This window comes from Salvelinus namaycush, unplaced genomic scaffold, assembly GCF_016432855.1.
Source record: "Salvelinus namaycush isolate Seneca unplaced genomic scaffold, SaNama_1.0 Scaffold409, whole genome shotgun sequence".
NCBI classification, from domain to species: Eukaryota; Metazoa; Chordata; class Actinopteri; order Salmoniformes; family Salmonidae; genus Salvelinus; species Salvelinus namaycush.
The window spans coordinates 86,571-108,133 of NW_024061097.1; the positions used below are offsets into that span (position 1 = coordinate 86,571).

At 41.6% G+C, this 21,563-nt stretch overlaps 2 protein-coding genes across 2 annotated transcripts; both read left to right on the top strand.

The window, feature by feature from the left end:
- Positions 1-2,086: 2,086 nt before the first annotated feature.
- Positions 2,087-6,821, top strand: LOC120041136 (caveolin-2-like). The gene is made up of 3 exons (XM_038986084.1): positions 2,087-2,688; positions 3,604-3,791; positions 5,360-6,821. The coding sequence occupies exons 1-3, from the start codon at positions 2,365-2,367 to the stop codon at positions 5,508-5,510; spliced, it is 663 nt and encodes a 220-aa protein (XP_038842012.1). The 5' UTR covers positions 2,087-2,364; the 3' UTR covers positions 5,511-6,821.
- Positions 6,822-8,787: 1,966 nt separating this feature from the next.
- Positions 8,788-19,112, top strand: LOC120041134 (caveolin-1). Its single transcript, XM_038986081.1, has 3 exons — positions 8,788-8,823; positions 9,611-9,781; positions 16,876-19,112. Exons 1-3 carry the CDS (start codon positions 8,788-8,790, stop codon positions 17,215-17,217), a joined length of 549 nt encoding a protein of 182 aa, XP_038842009.1. The 3' UTR covers positions 17,218-19,112.
- Positions 19,113-21,563: the final 2,451 nt, after the last annotated feature.

Consider the following 21,563-nt stretch of genomic DNA (forward strand, 5'->3'; position numbering starts at 1 on the left):
GCCAGGCCTCCCTCGTTGAATGCTTGGCTGTCAGAAAAGCCCTGTGTGTTTAATCCTAGGGATTGTGGGTTTGTATTGTTGCACCATGCTTGCTGACTGGGTTTCTGCCTCGCTGTCACACACACACACACACACACACACACAAACACACACAAACGCACGCACACACACACACACACACACAGCCCTGACCTACTTTTTCTATATACAAAGGCCCCTGTTGTTTATACTACGTCCACTCTACAGACAAGGACACCGAACTGACCTTGTTCATCAACAAATAAAATGCAAAGTGGTGGACAAAAGAGTTGACGGTCACACACACACACACATATGCATACATGCTGGGCCGGTTCCAGGCATAAGCAACATAAGTAATAGGGCTGGGAATGGCCAAGGATCTCAGGATACGATATTATCACGGTACTTAGGTGCGATACGATATGTATTGCGATTCTCAAGATTCTATATGTATTGCAATTTAATACTATACATGGTGGTGGTGGTGATGTGATTATATTGTGATTCGATGTTCCAAACATATTGCTCACCACATGTCTGCTGCAGAGAGATAAGAGTCATGTGAAAATAAGTTTTAATCAGTCATAGAAATAAAAGCGCTGAAAACAAATTAGCTTCCTGTTTAAAAAGATGATGGAGGACAAGCTATGAAGGAAAAATACTGTTTTGGTGCAGATACAGCCAACTAGCACAAAAATAATATTGAGATTTTATCAAAATGATACGATATATTCAAAATAATAATATCTCGATATGTAATTGTATCGATTTTTTTCCCCCCATCACTAATAAGCAATCGCTTAGGGCCCCGTGGCCACTAGGTGGCCCCTGCCAAAAAAACGAAACATTTGTATTTTTTTATAGTTAGAATTGTACAGTATACAAGGTGCAATTTCGAAACGTGGTTGTGCATCAGCAGTGTATCTCTTGTTATGTCAGTCACTGACAGTCATTCTATTAGCCCATGTCAGCTAACATTTTGTAGATTGGTAAGTTTGTCTAGCCAGGTATCTAAACTTGTAGTAATCATGGTTGAATTTCCAGGGGCCCCCATTCATTTGTTATTCACTCTCACTCAGAGGTCATATTAACATGGCATATGTCATGGCAAAATGTGTAGAATTGCAGGAAATTAGCTGTAAAACTGTAAATGTTTCTCTCCGCCCCATGGCAAAATTTGTAGAATTGCATGGAAGGAGTTATAAAACTGCAAATTCTTCTCTCTGCCCCATTACAAATGTGGAGAATTGGAGCAAACTTGCTTTAAAACTGCATCATTTTCTCTACCCCTCCCATTGCAAAATGTGTAGAATTGCAGGAAATTAACTCTAAAACTTCTATTTTTTCTGTCCGCCGTCAAGAGAGGGGCCACTAAAATGTTTTGCTCGTGAGGTGGGAGGGCCCCACAACAAAATGTTGCTTAGGACCCGCAAAAGGCTAGGCTCGGCCCTAAAAACATGCATGCAGGCACACACACGTGTGGTATATGTGGTCATTAGAAATGCATTTGGGTCACTGTGAGAATAATCACAGCAAGATGTCTTTCCCACTGTATTTATATCCTGGCTTTAAAAATCTGAAGACAGAGCGATTCTAAAATTGTTCCCAGGTATGTTCAAAAACGGCAGAGAAAAGGGTCACTGAACTCAATCAGTGCAATGAATTTACAAGAATATCATGATGACTTGCACAAAATGCACTCAATGTTTCTTTATGCTTTCTGTACAGGTAAAACAGCCTCTGTAGACCTACTCAGTTGCTGTGTAACCCAACGTTTTTTTCTCTGCCACAAACACACACATACACACACACACACACACACAATCCTCTGCCTCAGACATCACGCCATAAAGGGTTTTTCTCTACCAGGGTGGGGGTTGGGAGCACTACAACATTCAAACATAGCCTCTATGTGTGTCCGTGTGTGTGTGTTTGTATTTTTTATATATTTCCCAGCCTCACATGCACGTCTCCCTTGTTTCATCCTCCTCTCCTCCTCTCCCCTCCAAATCACTCTTATTTGGAGAGTGTGTGATAGTGGATGGAGAGAACAAATAGAGCAAGAGGAAGTGAAGGAATGAGACCAGGATGATAGAGACTGATGATTGAGGCTCTTTGTGACTTGCTTATCTGAATGGAAATTAGTTTATTTCTAGGGTGGTCAGTGTCCAGTTGATATACATATTGAGATATTAACAAATAATGTCCATTACAATCTTGCAAGATTGGCCTAGTTCAATATAGGCTAGTTCAGATAATTCGATTCTAATCAGACAAATGTATAAATAAATACAGTGTCAAATACAAAAATGTTTGTCCTCTAGTTTAAAATTTCATGGCGACATGACTTTTGCTTGTTGTGTCTACTACCCCACATTGCGCTGCTTTCCGCGCGGGGCGTGGGTCCGTTTCAGATGCGCTCGGCACGGGCACAGTTCCAAATGCAAAGAGCGCTCACAGCTTCTGACCAACGACAGCTCTACGCCGCTCACCGCGTCGCAGGACTGTCAAGTGAAAATGGGTCTCGAAAAGGTGAATTACGAAACGAGTATTATCGTGGACGAGGACGAGTTCAACAGATCAATCGAACCGATTCTGTCGAAAAATGACAAAGTATATTCGGCGATTCCAGACCGAGATCCCAATGACATAAACGCGCACTTAAAGGTAAGCTACCCTATCAGTGTATCAGCACACCGTTCGCTTCGGGTTTCACAAAGTAAACTACAGTATGTGGATATGCCTCTATCAAGCCATAGTTCGATACTTTCATCATGTCATTGTTACTTTGCCATAGGTAATAAACTAATAACAACATGGTAGGCTGTGCATGCGTAATAGCTGCACAAATCATTGCTATTGCCTATGAGTATAGTTTATAAATTGGCTGTGAGTTTTCATTTGGAGTTTTCTTATCCATCCATTTCCTGAACCAACCTGGTCTCAGAGCATTTCGTATTATTCTATACGTAAATCCAAGATCCCACTTCAGTATGATATGTCACATTTCGTATGGTATGTATTAATTTGTGGATGTCCGTCACCCATTTTTTTATTATATGTTACGGATTACAATTCATATTATATGTTACGAATTTGCAAAATTGAAAAAATGTGATATGATATGTTACGATTTCTAGATAGACTAGGGGTTAGGGTGAAGGTTAGGGTTAGGGTTAGGGGAAGATTTAACTAATATGCTAAGTAGTTGCAAAGTAGCTAAAAAGTAGTAAGTAGTTGAAAAGTTGCTAATTAGCTAAAAGTTGTCCAGGATGAGATTCTAACTTGTAACCTTTGTGTTGCTAGACATTTGCATTATACACCTACCCATCCACCCCAACCAAACACCCAATTTTCGTTTTTGCCTTAAGTAACCATCTGTCTTATTTAACCATACCAAATGTAACATATCATATCGCGTCTCAGATTTTTCATTTACTATGTTACATCTAGCCTATGAGACCAGGCTGCCTGATCAGACAGTTCAGAAACATCTGATTGTTTGTTTGTGATTATACAGGACATATGGTGACAGATGGGTATATGAATGAATGATTCCTGACAAGATGTCTCCTTCCCCAGGTTGGTTTTGACGATGTGATAGCAGAGCCCAGTTCGAGCCACAGCTTCGACAAAGTATGGATAGGAAGTCACGCTGTCTTCGAACTGGTCAAATATGGCTTCTACCTAATATTGACCACCATCCTTGCTGTGCCCATGGCGTTTATCCTTGGTATTGTCTTCGGGGTCTTCAGCTGTGTTCATATTTGGTATGAACATCACATGCTATCTTGTTGTTTCGGTGCTTGGCCAAGGGCCAATGTTTGCTTTGCCTGTTTTGCTGCCTAAATGTTTTGTCCCATTGATGACAGAGAGGGTGGTATACTGCGTATCAGTTTGCACAGTTAAGCTGGTATATTGACATTAACATAAGCTATTTAGTTCACATCATAGGTAGGGTAAAACTGTGAATGAGTTTGAAGTGTTTTAACTTGATTTTGGTAATTATTTCATAACCTTTCCATATCCAGGTATATAGGCCTATTTTCCATTATGTACTATTTGCGTGTCAGTGGACACAGGTGCCTAAAATACCACTCAAAACTATCTTTTGGTATTTGTTTCAGTAGTCCACCGATGATACAGTCAATAAATGTGTTGCATGTCAACAATCAAATTTTCAAGATATAGAACACAAAAAAATACAGAAAGTGTCATAGTATGATGTGTTTTGCTATATCAACAGTGGACTAATGAAAACAAATACCAAAAGATAGTTTTTGAATGGTATTTTCCTTTAAGTTGTAGGGATATCGTGCAACTCCTTACATTCACAAACTGCCTGAGAGCCATTTAGTAGGCTGGCTACTTGCTGAAACAACACCAAAAGTGAGGCACTGTATAAAAAGTTAGGAGGAATGCAGTGTTCCAGTCGTAGTGGAAAAATGCCCCCATAACCCCTGCCAGACAGTTGGCATTCTAGTCTGTCTTGCAGCACCGTAGGCCTATTTTCAGAGGAGAATGGGACATTCCACTAGAATAGATAGGCTACATATTGTTTTGGGCATTGTTTTGTCGGCATGTCACAAAGTAACTTTCATGTGACCTTTACTACAGTTTCTGGACTAGTTTCTCAATGTCTCAATGTCTGTCTCTCTACAGAATTTATTCTGCTTAAAGCCATTGTCTGCATCCCAAATGGCACCCATAATGCCCATAGTGCTTTGGTCAAAATTAGTGCACTATATAGAGAATAGGGTGCAATTTGGTACGCAGTTATTGTGTAGAGGAAGAGGAAGTCGGCACTGTCTGTCACAGCTTTTATGGCGGATAAGCAATGTAAATATGGCTTTGGTGACATAGGCAGAAATCAATAGAGGGTGGAATGGCAACTGTAGCAAATAGTTGACCCTGTGTCTGGTCAATAGATGGCTGGGGTTTGGCTGAGTGTTCCAAGACACAATGGCAGTAGAGAAAGGCACATTAATAACAACACACTCCCTAGCCTTAATACATATTGCAGGCTGCAAGCATTCATGAAAGTCTGCATTAACTGTTTACGATTATGAATATCCCAAAGGGACAAAGTAAGACGATGAAGAAGGCTGTGTGTTGAATGCATGTTAAGAGGTGCTCTGCGGTCTGTAACAAGCACAACTTGTTAAGGCTTTCTCATGCACTTGATATTAAACTCAAGGTTATAGGTTTCTCGTAATGTAATACAAATATGTGTAATAGCTATGCACGACTACACACTATGTGCATTGGAAGAATACTGCATGTTTGTGATGCACAGTTGAACCTGTTGTTGTGGTCCTTCCTTTTCTCCTCCCCGCAGGGTGCTGATGCCGGCGGTGCGGAGCTGTCTGATGGCGCTGCCCTCTGTCCAGGTGGTCTGGAGCAGCCTGACAGACATGCTCGTCACCCCCGTCTTCCACAGTATGGGCCGGTGTCTGTCATCAGTTCACGTCAAGACCACAGACAGCTGATAGGGGCTTTTCTTCCCTGTCATGAAGACGCACAGAGGGGGGAAAGCAGGGGTCGGATGAGAGAGACATAAAAAGGATTTATTTAAGGCTATAACTTTTTTGACATATGTCTAAGTGGAAAAATAAGATATCCTTTACTCATGTTTGTGTTGAAATATATAAGCTCTTTATAAAGCCAACATCAACACTCCATAATATCTGGTAGAATTATGATAGAATCATTTATTAGAAGGCTAACTGCTACCTGTAAAGTGATGATACGTTTATAAGTGGTCATAAAGGTTGATTGGGGTAAACTTCCCTTAGACAACACCATGACACCATCTGGGTAATAACATGATCCAACATGATCATTTATGTCATCTGGAATTTCACAAAAGATTAATAATAAGGTTTGATGTTGATAGAAATTCTTGTGTCAAGCTTTATAAAGGGTTTTTATGTATACTGCCAAAAGGACCATTTTGCATTTGTGACCAAAACAAATTATTGTCATTCCATAGTTCTGATTCTGATTCTAAAGGACTGTTTTAATCATATTCGATCAGATCAGGGCAACATGGTTTTTGACGATAAGGCATCATACCATCCCTGACAGCAGACATGTAATATTTGCGTAGTTTCTGCTTTTTATGTGATATATATATAGCAGAGAATTCGGCTGGAAATTGAATGAATGAATTCCTTCATATGTTTTCTGTAAAAGAGTGTACATAGATCCAAGATTCTGGGATGCAGCTTATTGCATACTTGTGCAGCCTTATTTTGCTACTGCTGTGTTGATCTCGCAGTGCTTTGGATATATTTTTGGGCGTTAGCTTTTATACTAAGGGGCAGTTTCCCGGACATAGATTAAGCCTAGTGTCTAGCCTAGAAATTCTCTATTAAGCTTCCCTTTTGTCTCCATTACGCTTGCTTTTCTGTGTCCGGGAAACCATCCCTAAAAAACCTACGGTAAAAACCTAAGACAGTTATATGCATTTAAATAAGAAGTGGACTAAATGTCCAATATAATATAAAACAGGAGTATTGGCTCTCTAACTTACTATTTATATGCCACGCACATTTGTCATGTTTCTTGATTGTCCATGTTTTGATTGAAGTCATGAAAAAACTGGACAGAACTTGCTGCTTGTGTTCCTTAAGATAATGAGGTGAATACACTCCAGTTAATTCTATTGAGTGAAGCCTTGATACACTTGTCAGGTACATGGCCTACACTCTTAGAAAAAAATAAAAGGTACTATCTAGAACCTAAAAGAGTTCTTCAGCTGTCCCCATATGAGAACCATTTGAAGAACCCTTTTTGGTTCCAGGTAGAACCCTTTTGGTTCCAGGTAGAACCCTTATGTGTTCCATGTAGAACCCTTTCCACAGAGGGTTCTACATGGAACTCAAAAGGGTTATACTTGGAACCAAAAAGGGTGCTCTTATGCTCTTAAAGCAAGAGAGTTCACAGACCATGTCTGTACTTGGCTGAGTTGGTTCTTCTCTACCGAGAGAAAATTGCAGGTGTGATTGTATCGGTGTTGAGTTTGGCCTGGAGTTTTTTTTAATGAGATGAAACAATGTAGTAAAAATGGACAACGATATGATTTTAATTCTGCTCAACAAACGACACGTATTCTTTGATTTGTGTAAAGTACCAAAAATGTTCCTTTTCTTCACCAAATAAAGAATCTTATTTCAAAAATGTTCTGAGTATTGCTCTCTCTGTCTGTCATAGAAGGTAATGAGAACTGTGATAGGAGGGCTAGGGAAATGATTCTCAGTCTCAGTGCCAGAGAAAAGTAATAAATTACTAACTGAGCTGGTCTGATTGCACAAGACACTTTCCTATATGAGAGAGGAGAAGAGTAGCCTCTGCCTGTGTGCCTATGGAGCATGACCTGGGGCTCAGATTATAACCTACAGGTTTACACACAGCACAATACTGACTTGGAAGAATATTCTATACTGATAATCTGCAGGTTTACACACAGACAACATTCTACTGATTCGGAAGAATGTGAAAAATATTCCATACTGCGATGATGGTTCTACAACGTTCATCCAGCGAAATTCCCCAGATTTATGAGTTGTTTGACTTATGAGCCTTCAACGTATCTGGGTCAGCACATGTACCTTCTGCCTACAGTTATCCTCCTGGTTACAGGCCTTCAGTCTAATGTGAAGTGTATTAATCTACTTCTCCCTGATGCCAAAGACAAGAGGAATGGGTCTTCTTTCTTCTACATTTGGGTACTCCCTGTGTGATATGGAGCCAGAAGGCATATTTTCCAGAACCTTCTATCTTGCACAAATAGCACTGATACAAGACTGATAAGAAAAAGCAGCTGTCTCCGTTTTTTGTATACAGCAGTACTGTGTCTAAAGACAGTTTTCTCCTCAGGGACATTAAAGATGATCCTAAAGAACCTTTTTATAAACGAAAGCTGGACACTGACTTTTTGCATAGTCTAGACCTTAGCTAACTCTGCAGTAGATTCCCACTGATCTGGTTCTCTTCCCTAGAGAATAGCTACAGTCAACTTCTAGTGACTGAGTTCTGCAATGAAGAGGGGCAGTACTGTGTAGCCTAGGTTACCAATTACAACCCCCATAAACTCTCTCACACACATACACACACAAGCACACAGGCTGAAAATACCCCTGACATGACTGTTATGTCTCTGGGACTGATGTCATTTCCAAACCAAGCTGAGTTGTTTCCCTGGGCAGAGAATCAGATAAAGGAATGTAAACAGACTACCATGACCAGAACAGGTTCATAATCGTGACAGAGCATAGGGCTGGGGGATATCAATCTCTCAGTTTATTCAGGAAAGACAGCAGCCAGCAGAAACGACACAGCACACACACAGGCCAAATTGAAAACATAATCTTAGTAGTTGAACAGATCAGGTCAGTTTCTCCACCACTAGCTCCTGCGTAATGTGTTGAGCAGTAGGTTAATGACGGGTTACAGTTTCATCCCGCTGCACTGCTTGTCTAAACAGGTGACTACTGAATGAATGAGACGAGCATTCATTAAGTCCCTGCAGAGGCACGTCGAGATTTCTCACTCAGGTCTCTCCGGCGCCTTAACTTGAACTTTGCGTTCAATGAGCGCAACGTAAAGATAAGCGATAGGATTTGGTAATATCCCCGGAGGAGCCCCCAAGTCGTTAACAAACAGTCCCCACGCCTCCTCCTGTTGATTTGCTCCCTCTGTTAAGCTGACACTGTCTTGCTTCAACAACAAACGGGTGTGTTAGCACTTCAGGCGCGGGACAGCATGACTGGCGGACTCAAGGACTGCGAAACTGACGAGGTAAGGTTTTCTTTTGGACTCTGTATCCTGTCACAATCCAACTTTTTATTTTACCGTTTTTATTTTTACTGTATTTATACTTTTGTTATGGATATTGAATCATCTGTGAGCAAAACATTTTCTCTGGCTCGTTCTCATTGTGACATTTATCGAACATGCCCTTGGAAGATTGGGAAACTGGAACATTTTTAACTCCAAAGCGCTAGTTGCCAATCTTTTTTGGCACCTAGTTGTGAACGTTACTCCCACTCCTACTGGGCAAATGTGCAAGCCCCTCTCGTCTCCATTAGCACTGGCATGATACATTTACAGTTATTTATTAACTAGCCTACGCTTCTAAGATTCTGTGCGTTATTTCATTTTGAATCCACTCGAAACACACATTTTGTGCGCACTTAGAAGTCTGTCAAAGTTTTGGTTAGAATGTTAATTATATTAGACTAAGTCAATCGAAAATGCAATTTCCATTAAAAGTTGATGACAGTTTACATTAGTGAAAATACGCTTTTGATGCCTTATGTGAGAAAGGTTCTGCGTTTACAGAGAATGGCCAGCCGAACGATCTTTACGCACGCATTGTGTGAGCGCTTGGAGATGACCCCTTGCGGTGAGAGACGGATCTCTGCTATTGAGGGGTGTGGTGCTACCCTTTTAAAACCATCTCAGGCTGGGGCAGGCTGCTAACTCTGGTGCGCTCCGGTCAAGTCGACCTTCTCTGCCTTTCTGCCCGTCTCTCCACTAACTTATAAACGTATAACGCTTCTCTTCTTCACCTCCGGACCCACAGGAATTTCTGCACTCGCCGTTCATCAGAAAACAAGGGAACATTTATAAACCTAATAACAAAGACATGGATAATGACAGTATGAGCGGGATGAAGACGATGCAGGATGTCCATACAAAAGAGATCGACCTGGTGAACCGGGACCCCAAGCACATAAACGACGACGTTGTAAAGGTGAGTCCAACACCGAACCAGTCCGTAGACGGTATATTTACCCATGAAGGGAAATAATTGTTCATGGATTTCTTCGCTTAGTAAGATTTCACTTTGGATCTTTTTATTTACTTAATTTATTAGACTGGTTTGATACGATTATACAAGTTTTTTATCTAATCGTGGTTTAGGCTAAAACTAGTTCAGTTCCAATATTGCATGTGAGTTGGTTTTGTACTTGGACACATTATATTATGAATGTTCCCATTATAATATACCCAGGAGGCCTGGAAATTGTCACTCGCACGATTACTGGGCAGACTAGGAGCTGCTAAATATGCATAGTAATCTGCGCGCGTACCAAAGTACTGGTTGGTGGATCGCATGGCATTCTCGTGTGTAGACTATACTATGAGTTTTTCGGATTCATGACCCCAGTTTACAATGGTTTACATGGATCAGAATAGGTTTGTGAAGGGCTCAACACATGCGTAAATGTGATGCGTACGCAGCAGCGTCTCTTGGCTGCAGTCTTTAGCCGAACATCTTTGCTCCAGTTTTGGAATGGAGGAAACATCACGAATTTTCTGTTCTTTTAACAAAAATGTTCTCACAGTCCTTGTTTTATAGTTACACGTGCCTCATATTCAGTGAGTGAGTTATTGCAGAGCAAACTTATTTCCAAAGTAGACTCCAACCACACTGTGCCCATTTTGTGTTTATGTAAAATATGAGTTTGTTGAGAGAAACCCTCGCTGACGTTACTGTGGTACTTGTGAAAACGACCTGTCATGCGTTGGTGGGATCAGAAAGGCTCAGGTGACACAGTCAGAGTCTATGTCCCAAATGGCATCCTATGCCTTATGACCCTGTTCAAAAGTAGTGCACTACATAGGAAATACGGTGCCACTTGGGACATAGGCTGTCCGTCTATCCTCATGTCCAGCTGGGTTCTTGTTTCATCTGTAAAGAGTCAGTTACCACTTGGAGAGGGTCAGCCGTTTGAAGTAGTGAACTTTGCCTTCATAAAACTGGGAAACACCCAAGTAGCTGCAGCAGCAGGCAGGCCAAAGGATCTCCCTCTCTCTCCCCTCTCCTCCCCCTCCCACTGCTCTGTCCTATGTCCCCCTTTGTCTCTCTCCCTCCCTCTCTGCAGTTCACAGGGATGCGTCAACTAGGGAGCAATGACCACATTCTCTCAATTCAATTCAGGGGGCTTTATTGGCATGGGAACATATGTTAACATTGCCAAAGCAAGTGAAGTAGATAATATACAAAAGTGAAATAAACAATAAGCTCTCTCCCTTGTCTCCTAGTCTCCCTCCTTGTGTGCAGTTTCTCCATTTAATTTCAATAGGTTCGTTCATATAAAAAGAGAATATTGTATGTTAATGGTAACAGGGAACACAACCCACACAATTTAGATAAAAGTAGAGATCATTGTAAAAACATTTTTTTATCTGTATTGCAGTTTTTCCTCTCTCTCTCTCTCTCTCTCTCTCTCTCTCTCTCTCTCTCTCTCTCTCTCTCTCTCTCTCTCTCTCTCTCTCTCTCTCTCTCTCTCTCTCTCTCTCTCTCTCTCTCTCTCTCTCTCTCTCTCTCTCTCTCTCTCTCTCTCTCTCTCCAATTCAAAGGGGTTTATTGGGCATGGGAAACATATGTTTATGCAAGTCAAATAGATAATAAACAAGAGTGAAATAAACAATAAATAAATTAAAAATGAACAGTGAACATTACACTCTCTCTCTCTGTCTCGTTCTCTGGCTTCCTACCAACCCATTGTGACAGTGAGTCAGACTCTCCAGCATGCTCAGAATAGAATACAGCCTTATGATTCTGCTCTTTTAATCAAATCTACAGACCGCTAGTGTAATCATCTGAAATCACATGTTTCCTCCCAGGCTATAGAAGTTTGGAGTTCTAAATGTTGTCAATGGAGGTGTGTGTTTGGGGTGCCCTAACTATGCTGCTGCTATGTAGAACAGGGAACACACACACACACACACACACACACACACACACACACACACACACACACACTACTCTCTCCTTCTGCAGAACCATGTGGACCAGTAGATCTTAAAGTTGGAATTTCGGCAGCTGAACTCCCTCAACCGGCTACATCAAAGAATCACCATCAATGAAATCCATGCAGAGTTTGGAGAGTTTGCCCTGGGAATAGAATATTTTCCTCTCATAAAGCCTGGTTCTTTATATAGCCTATGGCCAGGCAGCCTTCTGTTAAACCCCGATGGGGCTGAGTCTGAGCTGAGCAGACATACCCACGGCCACACTGTGCAACGCAGACAGCAGCGATCGGCTCGCTAACCAGCCGCTAGTTAACATCTCCCTGCCAAACTCTCAAGAATGACGGGACTCCCTGAGGAGGGAGGCGGGAGGCACATTATATTGGGAAATTAAGACATTCAGGCTTAATGGACAAGCTGAGGCAGGGTTTCCCTTAGATTGTCCAGGCGGGGTGTAAACAAAGGCCCCAAATCAACATTCAGGGCTAATTTATTAAGCAACAATTTCAGTTGAAATCAATTGAAGCCAAATTATTTATTTTAGGTTCGGGCAAACAGACCTAAGTAGGGATGGCCCGCCCTACTTACACAATGGTGGAGGAAACACTGAACTGAGGCATTCAGCACTCTAGGGACAAAATGAAAAAATATATTACAGGTCTCTCTCCAGATTTCAGCCAACCAGACTGCTCACATGTTGTCCCTGAGAACTAGTTTGTTGTACTGTATGCCAAATCCCTAAAGGGGTGATAGGGGCTGAGACATTGTATCTATCTAGCCAACCATGACTTGCCCACCAATAAATAAAGAAGAAAGAAAGAATATGCTGCTTGGCTTTCCCTCCATATTACCTAGGGGTGTTTCTCATGAAGAATGTTCTTCTCTGTCCACTATAGTTCAATCATCCATAGCAATAGCAAAGTAATAACAACTCCCTGAAAAAAATGTGATCTTATCTTATATTTATGTTTTTCTAAACTGGGCTTTAGAAAAACATAGGCACTCTCGTTTACAATTTAAAGTTTTGTAGTTTTTAGAAAAAATGTAAACGTTACATTTCAGCTGCTGACAGCCCTCATCAGAACCATTATACACAGACCTCTCATTTATTCTCCATCGAAGTGATGGAAGCTGTGTCTGTGAGCTGACAGTGCCTTCGGAAAGTATTCAGACCCCTTGACTTTTTCCACATTTTGTTAGGTTACTGCCTTATTCTAAAATTGATAAAATCTTTTTTTTTTACTCATCAATCTACACACAATACCCATAATGACAAAGCAAAAACAGTTATTTTCTTTTCTTTTGCAAATGTATTAAATATAAAAACTGAAATATCACATTTACAAAACTATTCAGACCCTTTACTCAGTACTTTCTTGAAGTACCTTTTGAAGCGATTACAGCCTCGAGTCTTCTTGGGTATGACGCTACTAGCTTGGCACACCTGTATTTGAGGAGTTTCTCCTATTCGTCTCTGCAGATCCTCTCAAGCTGTGTCTGTACTTTTCTCTGTCATGATGGATGCACAGCTATTTTCAGGTCTCTCCAGAGATGTTAGACCGGGTTCAAGTCCGGGCTCTGGCACTCAAGGACATTCAGAGACTTGTTTCCGAAGCCACCCCTGCGTTGTCTTGGCTGTGTGCTTAGGGTCGTTGTCCTGTTGGAAGGTGAACCTTCGCCCCGGTCTGAGGTCCTGAGTGCTCTGGAGCAGGTTGTCATCAAGGATCTCTCTGTACTTTGCTCCGTTCATCTTTGCCTCAATCCTGACTAGTCTCCCAGTCCCTGCCGTTGAAAAACACCCCCACAGCATAATGCTGCCACCAGCATGGTTCATCGTAGGGATGGTGCCAGGTTTCCTCCAGACGTGAAGCCTGGCATTAAGGCCAAAGAGTTCAATCTTGGTTTCGTCAGACCAGAGAATCTTGTTTCTCATGGTCTGAGAGTCTTTACATGACTTTTGGCAAACTCCAAGCGGGCTGTCATGTGTCTTTTACTGAGGAGTGGCTTCCATCTGGTCACTCTACCATAAAGGCCTGATTGGTGAAGTGTTGCAGAGATGGTTGTCCTTCTGGAAGGTTCTCCCATCTCCACAGAGGAACCAGAGCTCTGCCAGAATGACCATTGGGTTCTTGATCACCTCCCTGACCAAGACCCTTCTCCCCCGATTGCTCAGTTCGGGCGGGCGGACAGCTCTAGGAAGAGTCTTGGTGGTTCCAAACTTCTTCCATTTAAGATTGATGGAAGCCACCGTGTTCTTGGGGACACAGAATGTTTTTGGTACCCTTCCCCAGATCTGTGCCTCGACACAATTATGTCTTGGAGCTCAACGGACAATTTCTTCGACCTCATGGCTTTGTTTTTGCTCTGACATGCCCTGTCAACTGTGGGACCTCATTTGACAGGTGTGTGCCTTTCCAAATCATGTCCCATCAATTTATTTTACCACAGGTGGACTCCAATCAATTTGTAGAAACATCTCAAGGATGATCAATGGTAAAAGGATGCACTAGCAGAGGGTCTGAATACTTATGTAAATAAGGTATTTCTGTTTTTTATTTGTAATACATTTGCCAACATTTCTAGAAAACCTGTTTTTGCTTTGTCATTATGGGGTAATGTGTGTAGATTGCTGAGGATTTTATTTTATTTCATCCATTTTAGAATAAGTCTGTAACATAACAAAATGTGGAAAAAAACAAGGGGTCTGAACACTTTCCAAAGGCTCTGTACAATACAGTACTCAAGATGTATGGCTCTGGAAAATGAAATGGATGTTGCTGGCTTTTGCGGCGTAAAGAACAATGAGATTTATATTAAAGAGCTTCACCACCAACTGTTATTTTATCCTATAAGTTTAGCCTGTTTAGTTTAGCAAGTTCCCTTCCCTGTACACAGTAATAGCTGGAAGGATTGGCTACTGAATAAAATGAACAAAGACCTATTTTGATATTGAAAATTAATTTTTACTTGAAAATGCGCTAGACACAGGTGATGTTAAACCCTCTGACAGCGACACGTCTCTCGCAGACAAAACACACACGCAATAAGTAACTGTAAAATAAATATTTGCTGTATCATGGGCTTGGTAGCAAAGAAGAGAGTAAAAGAGAAAGAGAGATAGAGCGAGAGAGGGGTAGTGAGAGTGGTAGTACGAGAGAGAGTGGGAAAAAGAGAGAAAGAAAGAGAGAGAGCACGCGTGTGTGTTTTTCCACTTTACAATCTGCACTAAAACGTGTGTGAGGTCATGGGTACTTGGGAGGCACGTCGCAAACCCATCGATCGCCTGAGAAGTCTGTTTACACTGAAAATAAATAAATGTCATGGTTTACCTCACTGGGGCCCATCTGGCTTCTCTTTACTACATGTAGGTAGTAGAGACCTCCACATATACTGTAGCTGGGAGGACTTTAATACAGGATCTTGGAGGCTCTTAGGTGGTGAATATAAACTGAACTGTATTAGAGAGAACTCCAGGGTAGAGAAGGGCCTTGTAAACTGAACTGCATTAGAGAGAACTCCAGGGTAGAGAAGGGCCTTGTAAACTGAACTACATTAGAGAGAACTCCAGGGTAGAGAAGGGCCTTGTAAACTGAACTGCATTAGAGATAACTCCAGGGTAGAGAAGGGCCTTGTAAACTGAACTACATTAGAGAGAACTCCAGGGTAGAGAAGGGCCTTGTAAACTGAACTGCATTAGAGAGAACTCCAGGGTAGAGAAGGGCCTTGTAAACTGAACTACATTAGAGAGAACTCCAGGGTAGAGACGGGCCTTGTAAACTGAACTACATTAGAGAGAACTCCAGGGTAGAGAAGGGCCTTGTAAACTGAACTACATTAGAGAGAACTCCAGGGTAGAGAAGGGCCTTGTAAACTGAACTGCATTAGAGAGAACTCCAGGGTAGAGAAGGGCCTTGTAAACTGAACTGCATTAGAGAGAACTCCAGGGTAGAGACGGGCCTTGTAAACTGAACTACATTAGAGAGAACTCCAGGGTAGAGACGGGCCTTGTAAACTGAACTACATTAGAGAGAACTCCAGGGTAGAGAAGGGCCTTGTAAACTGAACTACATTAGAGAGAACTCCAGGGTAGAGAAGGGCCTTGTAAACTGAACTACATTAGAGAGAACTCCAGGGTAGAGACGGGCCTTGTAAACTGAACTACATTAGAGAGAACTCCAGGGTAGAGAAGGGCCTTGTAAACTGAACTGCATTAGAGAGAACTCCAGGGTAGAGAAGGGCCTTGTAAACTGAACTGCATTAGAGAGAACTCCAGGGTAGAGACGGGCCTTGTAAACTGAACTACATTAGAGAGAACTCCAGGGTAGAGACGGGCCTTGTAAACTGAACTACATTAGAGAGAACTCCAGGGTAGAGAAGGGCCTTGTAAACTGAACTACATTAGAGAGAACTCCAGGGTAGAGAAGGGCCTTGTAAACTGAACTACATTAGAGAGAACTCCAGGGTAGAGACGGGCCTTGTAAACTGAACTACATTAGAGAGAACTCCAGGGTAGAGACGGGCCTTGTAAACTGAACTGTGCCGTGTCTGAAATGACACCGTATTTCCTATATTGAATTGGAATAGGGTGCTGGCTGGTTCTGACCAAAACCAGTACTTGGGAATAGGTCGATGGCTCTGACCAAAAGTATTGCACTATCTTGGGAAGAGGGTGCTGGCTATTTGCCCTCTGATTCAGACACTTCTACAGTATGTGTCTCTGTCTTGTGTATCAGTGTCTGTCAGGAATGTGAAGAGATGGTTTAAGAGGGTAGAGAGAGTAGGAGGGCCTCATACAGCATGTGTAGCAATCACAAAATGTTTTGTGAAGGGTGGGGTAGGAGGGTGGGTGGGAGGGTAGTTTGAACTGGTTTGACTGCTCGTACCAGTCACTATGAGGAGACATACATCTCTTGTAATATTTCTAGTACTTGTGTAACTTCAGAACAGGGGCACAAATGTATGGGGGGGCAACAACTGTTTTCATTTTTTTTTTAAATCTTTTTCATCAGTTTTTTGCTTTGAGAGTGACTGTCTAATTGAATCATTGCTGATTCATTGATTTTAACAATTACTCTTCTCTCCTGTCAGGTGGACTTTGAGGATGTGATCGCAGAGCCTGCGGGCACGTACAGCTTCGACGGCGTGTGGAAGGCTAGCTTCACCACCTTCACAGTGACCAAGTACTGGTGCTACCGTCTCCTCACTGCCCTGGTGGGCATCCCGCTGGCGCTGGTCTGGGGCATCTTCTTCGCCATCCTGTCCTTCATCCACATCTGGGCGGTGGTGCCATGTGTCAAGAGCTATCTGATCGAGATCCACTGTGTCAGCCGCGTCTACTCCATCTGCGTCCACACATTCTGCGACCCGCTGTTCGAAGCCATGGGCAAGTGCTTCAGCAGCATCCGCATCAGCACCACCAAGGGGGTATAGAAAAGACGAGGAAGTGAGGAAGAAGAGGAAGAGGAAGGGAGGAAGGGAATAAGGAGGGGCGGTGTGGAAACCATAACTAACACAGATTGAAAAGGGGGGAGAAGTCACCAGAAGAAAAAGAAAAGAGAGGGAACAACTTCTGCTAAAAGAAGAAGTGAGACATTTCCAGTGCTGTGCCAGGGATGTTGGAGGTAAGGGGACCAAGTAATAGAGAGCATCTGGCCCGGCTTCTCTTTCTTCCTCGACAACAATGGTTTCTCTCTCCAGTGCTGGTTTAACCAACAGGGGCACAGGATTACATCGAGGGTCATTCCTTGGGCTCTTTGTTTTTCTGTTTGTTTTTCTTTCGTTTTTTATTCTGTATTTGTTAGCGTTGTTTATCACTGCAAGAGCATCACGCTAGCCCCCCCCCCCCCCCCCCCCATCCATTCCTTCCATTGTTCCAAAATGTTGTGTGACCCTCTCTGATTATAGCTTGTTTAATAGGGGGTATTGATTGAATGACTGGTAAGTTAATTGATTCATTGATAGGCTGATATAATGGATGGTGGTGTCCACTCTGCTGGGTTTGTGTGTTTGTGGCCTGTTTTTTGGGAGGGGGATGGTTTGGGTGGGGTGGAGGGAGAGAGGGGGGGATATCCCTGTGCCTGTCCCGCTGCGCTGTTTTGAGAGACAAATCCCACCTGACACAGCACAAAATCCTATACCCAAAACCTTATCAACGCCCCTCCCTCTCAGCCCCCCTACCCCCACTGACCCCTCTCACACCCCCCCCCATGCCTGCCCTGCCTCCCAGTCTGAAACACTGAACCTGCCCTTGTTTCTGCATGCACCGCCACAAAGCCACCGAGCCAACTAACACACTGCTGTCAGTCTATATGCCCAGACAGACACACAGCTATAGGACAACCTCACTCACAGAGCCTGCCCTCAGCCCAGTGCCACATCATGACATCCTAATCACTCTCTCCATCAACATTCAGCTCCAGTTCTACTACAAGCCAGAGAGACTCAATTCCATGACAACAACCAGGTCTTAAATACAGTTTTCATATTGTTTCTATGTGACCGAGAATGTTTTTTAAGTTTGAATTTGAATCTCGGGAGAAATATCACTTGATCTTTGTTTTAATACATTCACACCCTAGGATCTTTTTTTATACCATTGAGGTCTCTTCTCTTCTAAAATGGACAGCAGGATGGACCTCGTATGTTGATACACATTGTGGTAGCTGTAGCTAAATAACCATAGCTTTTAATTCCTACACCTTCTAAAGATGAAGAACTTTTGTTTTAAACTTTGTTTCAATTTTGTTGTTTTATGCTAGCCTTGCCCAATGTATGCACAAGTTGAGTAGCATTGTCATATATAATCTATTTAGTTTTTTCCCCAAATGAGTTTGGATGAGTTAAGTCCCTGGTTGACTAGTTTGGTCTGGTGTAGCGTTCTGCTTGTTGGCTGTGGACATACACCACCAAACAAGGACAATCAGCTAACCGGTCTCCCTCCCCTGAGACCACTGCTGTTTGACAACGAATGGGAGCATGTTTTTGTTCTATACTGACATGAATCTCACTTTGTCTGCATCCCAAATGGCACCCTATTTCCTATATAGTGCACTACTTTTAACCGAAGCTCAGTATGGGACCTGTTCAAAGGTAGTGCACTAAGGAATATGGTGCAATTTTGGGATGTCTCCTTTGACTCTTTCAGCTTTTGTCTACCTGCTGTCTGTGAAGATGGTAAATATTAGCACGTTGCTTGATTTAATTAGTTTTTTGACTTGATGAAAAGGTCATATGTATTTTTATATTAAAATTGAATTTTTCCTTCCCTTGCTTTTACTGTACAATCTCACATCACGCTGTGCACATTAAACATTTGTATAATCCAATCTGCTAGCCTGCTTGTATTGCTTCTTTGTTTGTGTTGTTTTGGTTTGTGAATCAGTCTCTCTTTGTTGTCATGTGACTTTGACCTTATTTATTTATTTGACCTTAGAGAGAACTTGATGTTAGCCTACATTGTGCAAATAAGCCTACAGGCAATATAACCCAGAACACAGAGACACTTTAGCGTATATAAAAATGCACACGGGAAAAACCACATGATTTCACATGTGAAATCATATTAAAACGTGATTTTGGAACACTACACATGTGATGATATTTCACATGATTACATAACCTTTAACATGTGGATTCAAATCTTCACATGTGAATATTTTTCACAATTTCACAGGACTCATTAAGATACAGACTCAAACAGCACTTTTAACATACGGTGGTCACAACTTAAATATTTGACACACAATTACGTTGTGTATGTTTATTTACACAGTACATATTATTTAGCATGTCCTCACCTGGGATTTGGACTCACAACTATTGGTTCACGGCATTCCAATCTTTGTCTTACGCCTACCATGTCTGTGTCAATGACAGATTTCACCTGTATTCCTACACTTTGGACTTAAGTAAATCTCAGCCTTTTTTTTAAAATACACTCAAGAAAAACTATTATATTTATCATAGTGATTCAGGAGTAACATGGAAACAGAATAATATGCCTCGCCAACATTAGACAAATATACAGAAAACCCTCAAATTGATGAAATATGTAATAGAAATCAATGATGAGAGAATAATCAGATTAACTGATAAGTAAAATGGCAGTGGAGACAGCAGTCTTTTACTAAGTGCAAAGATGTATTATACTGTAGGTAATCAATGTGTAGTGAAATGCGAGCAGCATTCCCCAAATCCACAAGTTTTGAGTTCAAGTCCCAGGTGGGGTCATATTGTAAAAGCCTGTACTAAGTGATCAGGTCAAATGGAATCATATTTTCAGAATTGTACACAATTATAGCTGAACAGGGAACCACTTACTTTGAATGCCCCATATCATTTCATTCCCTTACAACAACAAAAAACGGGAAAAAGCTGTTGAGCTGAAATTTTCACATGTAAAAGAAAAGAGACATATGAGGTCAGTTGTTCACATGTGAAACCATAGAGTTCACCTGTTAACACCCACCACCTTTTCACGAGAATAACGTGTTTTTCACATGTGAATGCTATTCCACATGTGAGAGTTCGATTTTCGCATGTGAATTTTTTTTGAAATTTAGCAATTTTTGTTGTCACATTTATTTTACATGAGATCGTATTTTCACATGCTCAAATTTCTATTTTCATGGTACGGTATCCCATGTTGAAATTTTGCAACCCTATGTTGTAACTTTTATTTCATATGAGATCATGTTTTCACATCTGTAGTTTCATGTTATCACATGTTGCTTTTACATGTTGTCACATGTTATCACATTAACTTCAGATAAGATCACATGTAACCAGAAACAGGGTAAACAGAAAGAGGGAAACAAATAGTTGAGTAATATGCACTGCAATGTTTGAGAAAACAGGACCTATTTCAGTCTTGATTTATACTAAAAACCATGTAACTGAAGTGCGGCCAGAGGCAAGAAACTCCCTATACAACTCCATATAGTTCCATTTAAAAAGTATCTTTATTCACTACCAGACTGCCACAGTATCAGTAGCATAATGACCTGGGGAAAGTATTACAAGTAGCACATGTGAACTCTAAATGTAATACACGTGAACAACTGACTTCACGTCTCTCTTTTTGTTTTACATGTGAAAACTTCACCTGGGATTGTTTTGTAAGGGAATTCAATTATATGGGCGTTTCAACGTAAGTGTTACGCTGTTCAGCTAAAAGAGTGTAAAACATATTTAATCAATGATAGTATGATTCCATTTGACCAGATGATTTAGTACTGACTTTTCAATAATCCCTAATAATCCCCACCTGGGATTTGCACTCACAACCTATGGATCTTTCTGCTGTGCCTCAAAGTCTGCAGCATTTTTCTGTAACGGAATGACATTCATGTGGTTTGTCTGTAAATGGGCACCTTCCCAATGGTTTAAGTCTTTTAAAACACAAGCATTTGCTGTAGGCATCCTTGCTGCTCACACTTGCAGACTGTTCAAAAGAGGAGCTCTATCTGGATCATAAGACTAGCCTGAGGTAAAAACACTGCATGTTGAGGCTACAACATAATTATTCACCTGTACTGTAAGATTGAGCAGCGGTTAAAACTTCGATACACACACAGGGATAACAGTCAATCACCCCACGTGTGTTGACAATATCATTCAAAAAGCTGCTGTAGGTCTATTTGGCCATTTATAGAACTTTGCATTGACAGATAAATTTAACTCACAAAGAATCCTAATATTTAGTTTTCATCATAACTGTAATTCATTTTTCCCAGACATAAGCCCTCCTTCAGTTTGTTTGTATTTTAAGACATACG

Bases quoted from the DNA above. Each gene is read 5' to 3' on its own strand.
- LOC120041134 (XM_038986081.1), top strand. From the start codon at position 8,788: ATGACTGGCGGACTCAAGGACTGCGAAACTGACGAG. The intron at 8,824-9,610 runs GTAAGGTTTTCT...CCGGACCCACAG, and splicing joins AGGACTGCGAAACTGACGAG to GAATTTCTGCACTCGCCGTT. The intron at 9,782-16,875 runs GTGAGTCCAACA...CTCTCCTGTCAG, and splicing joins TAAACGACGACGTTGTAAAG to GTGGACTTTGAGGATGTGAT.
- LOC120041136 (XM_038986084.1), top strand. From the start codon at position 2,365: ATGACTTTTGCTTGTTGTGTCTACTACCCCACATTGCGCTGCTTTCCG. The intron at 2,689-3,603 runs GTAAGCTACCCT...CTCCTTCCCCAG, and splicing joins ACATAAACGCGCACTTAAAG to GTTGGTTTTGACGATGTGAT. The intron at 3,792-5,359 runs GTATGAACATCA...TCCTCCCCGCAG, and splicing joins TTCAGCTGTGTTCATATTTG to GGTGCTGATGCCGGCGGTGC.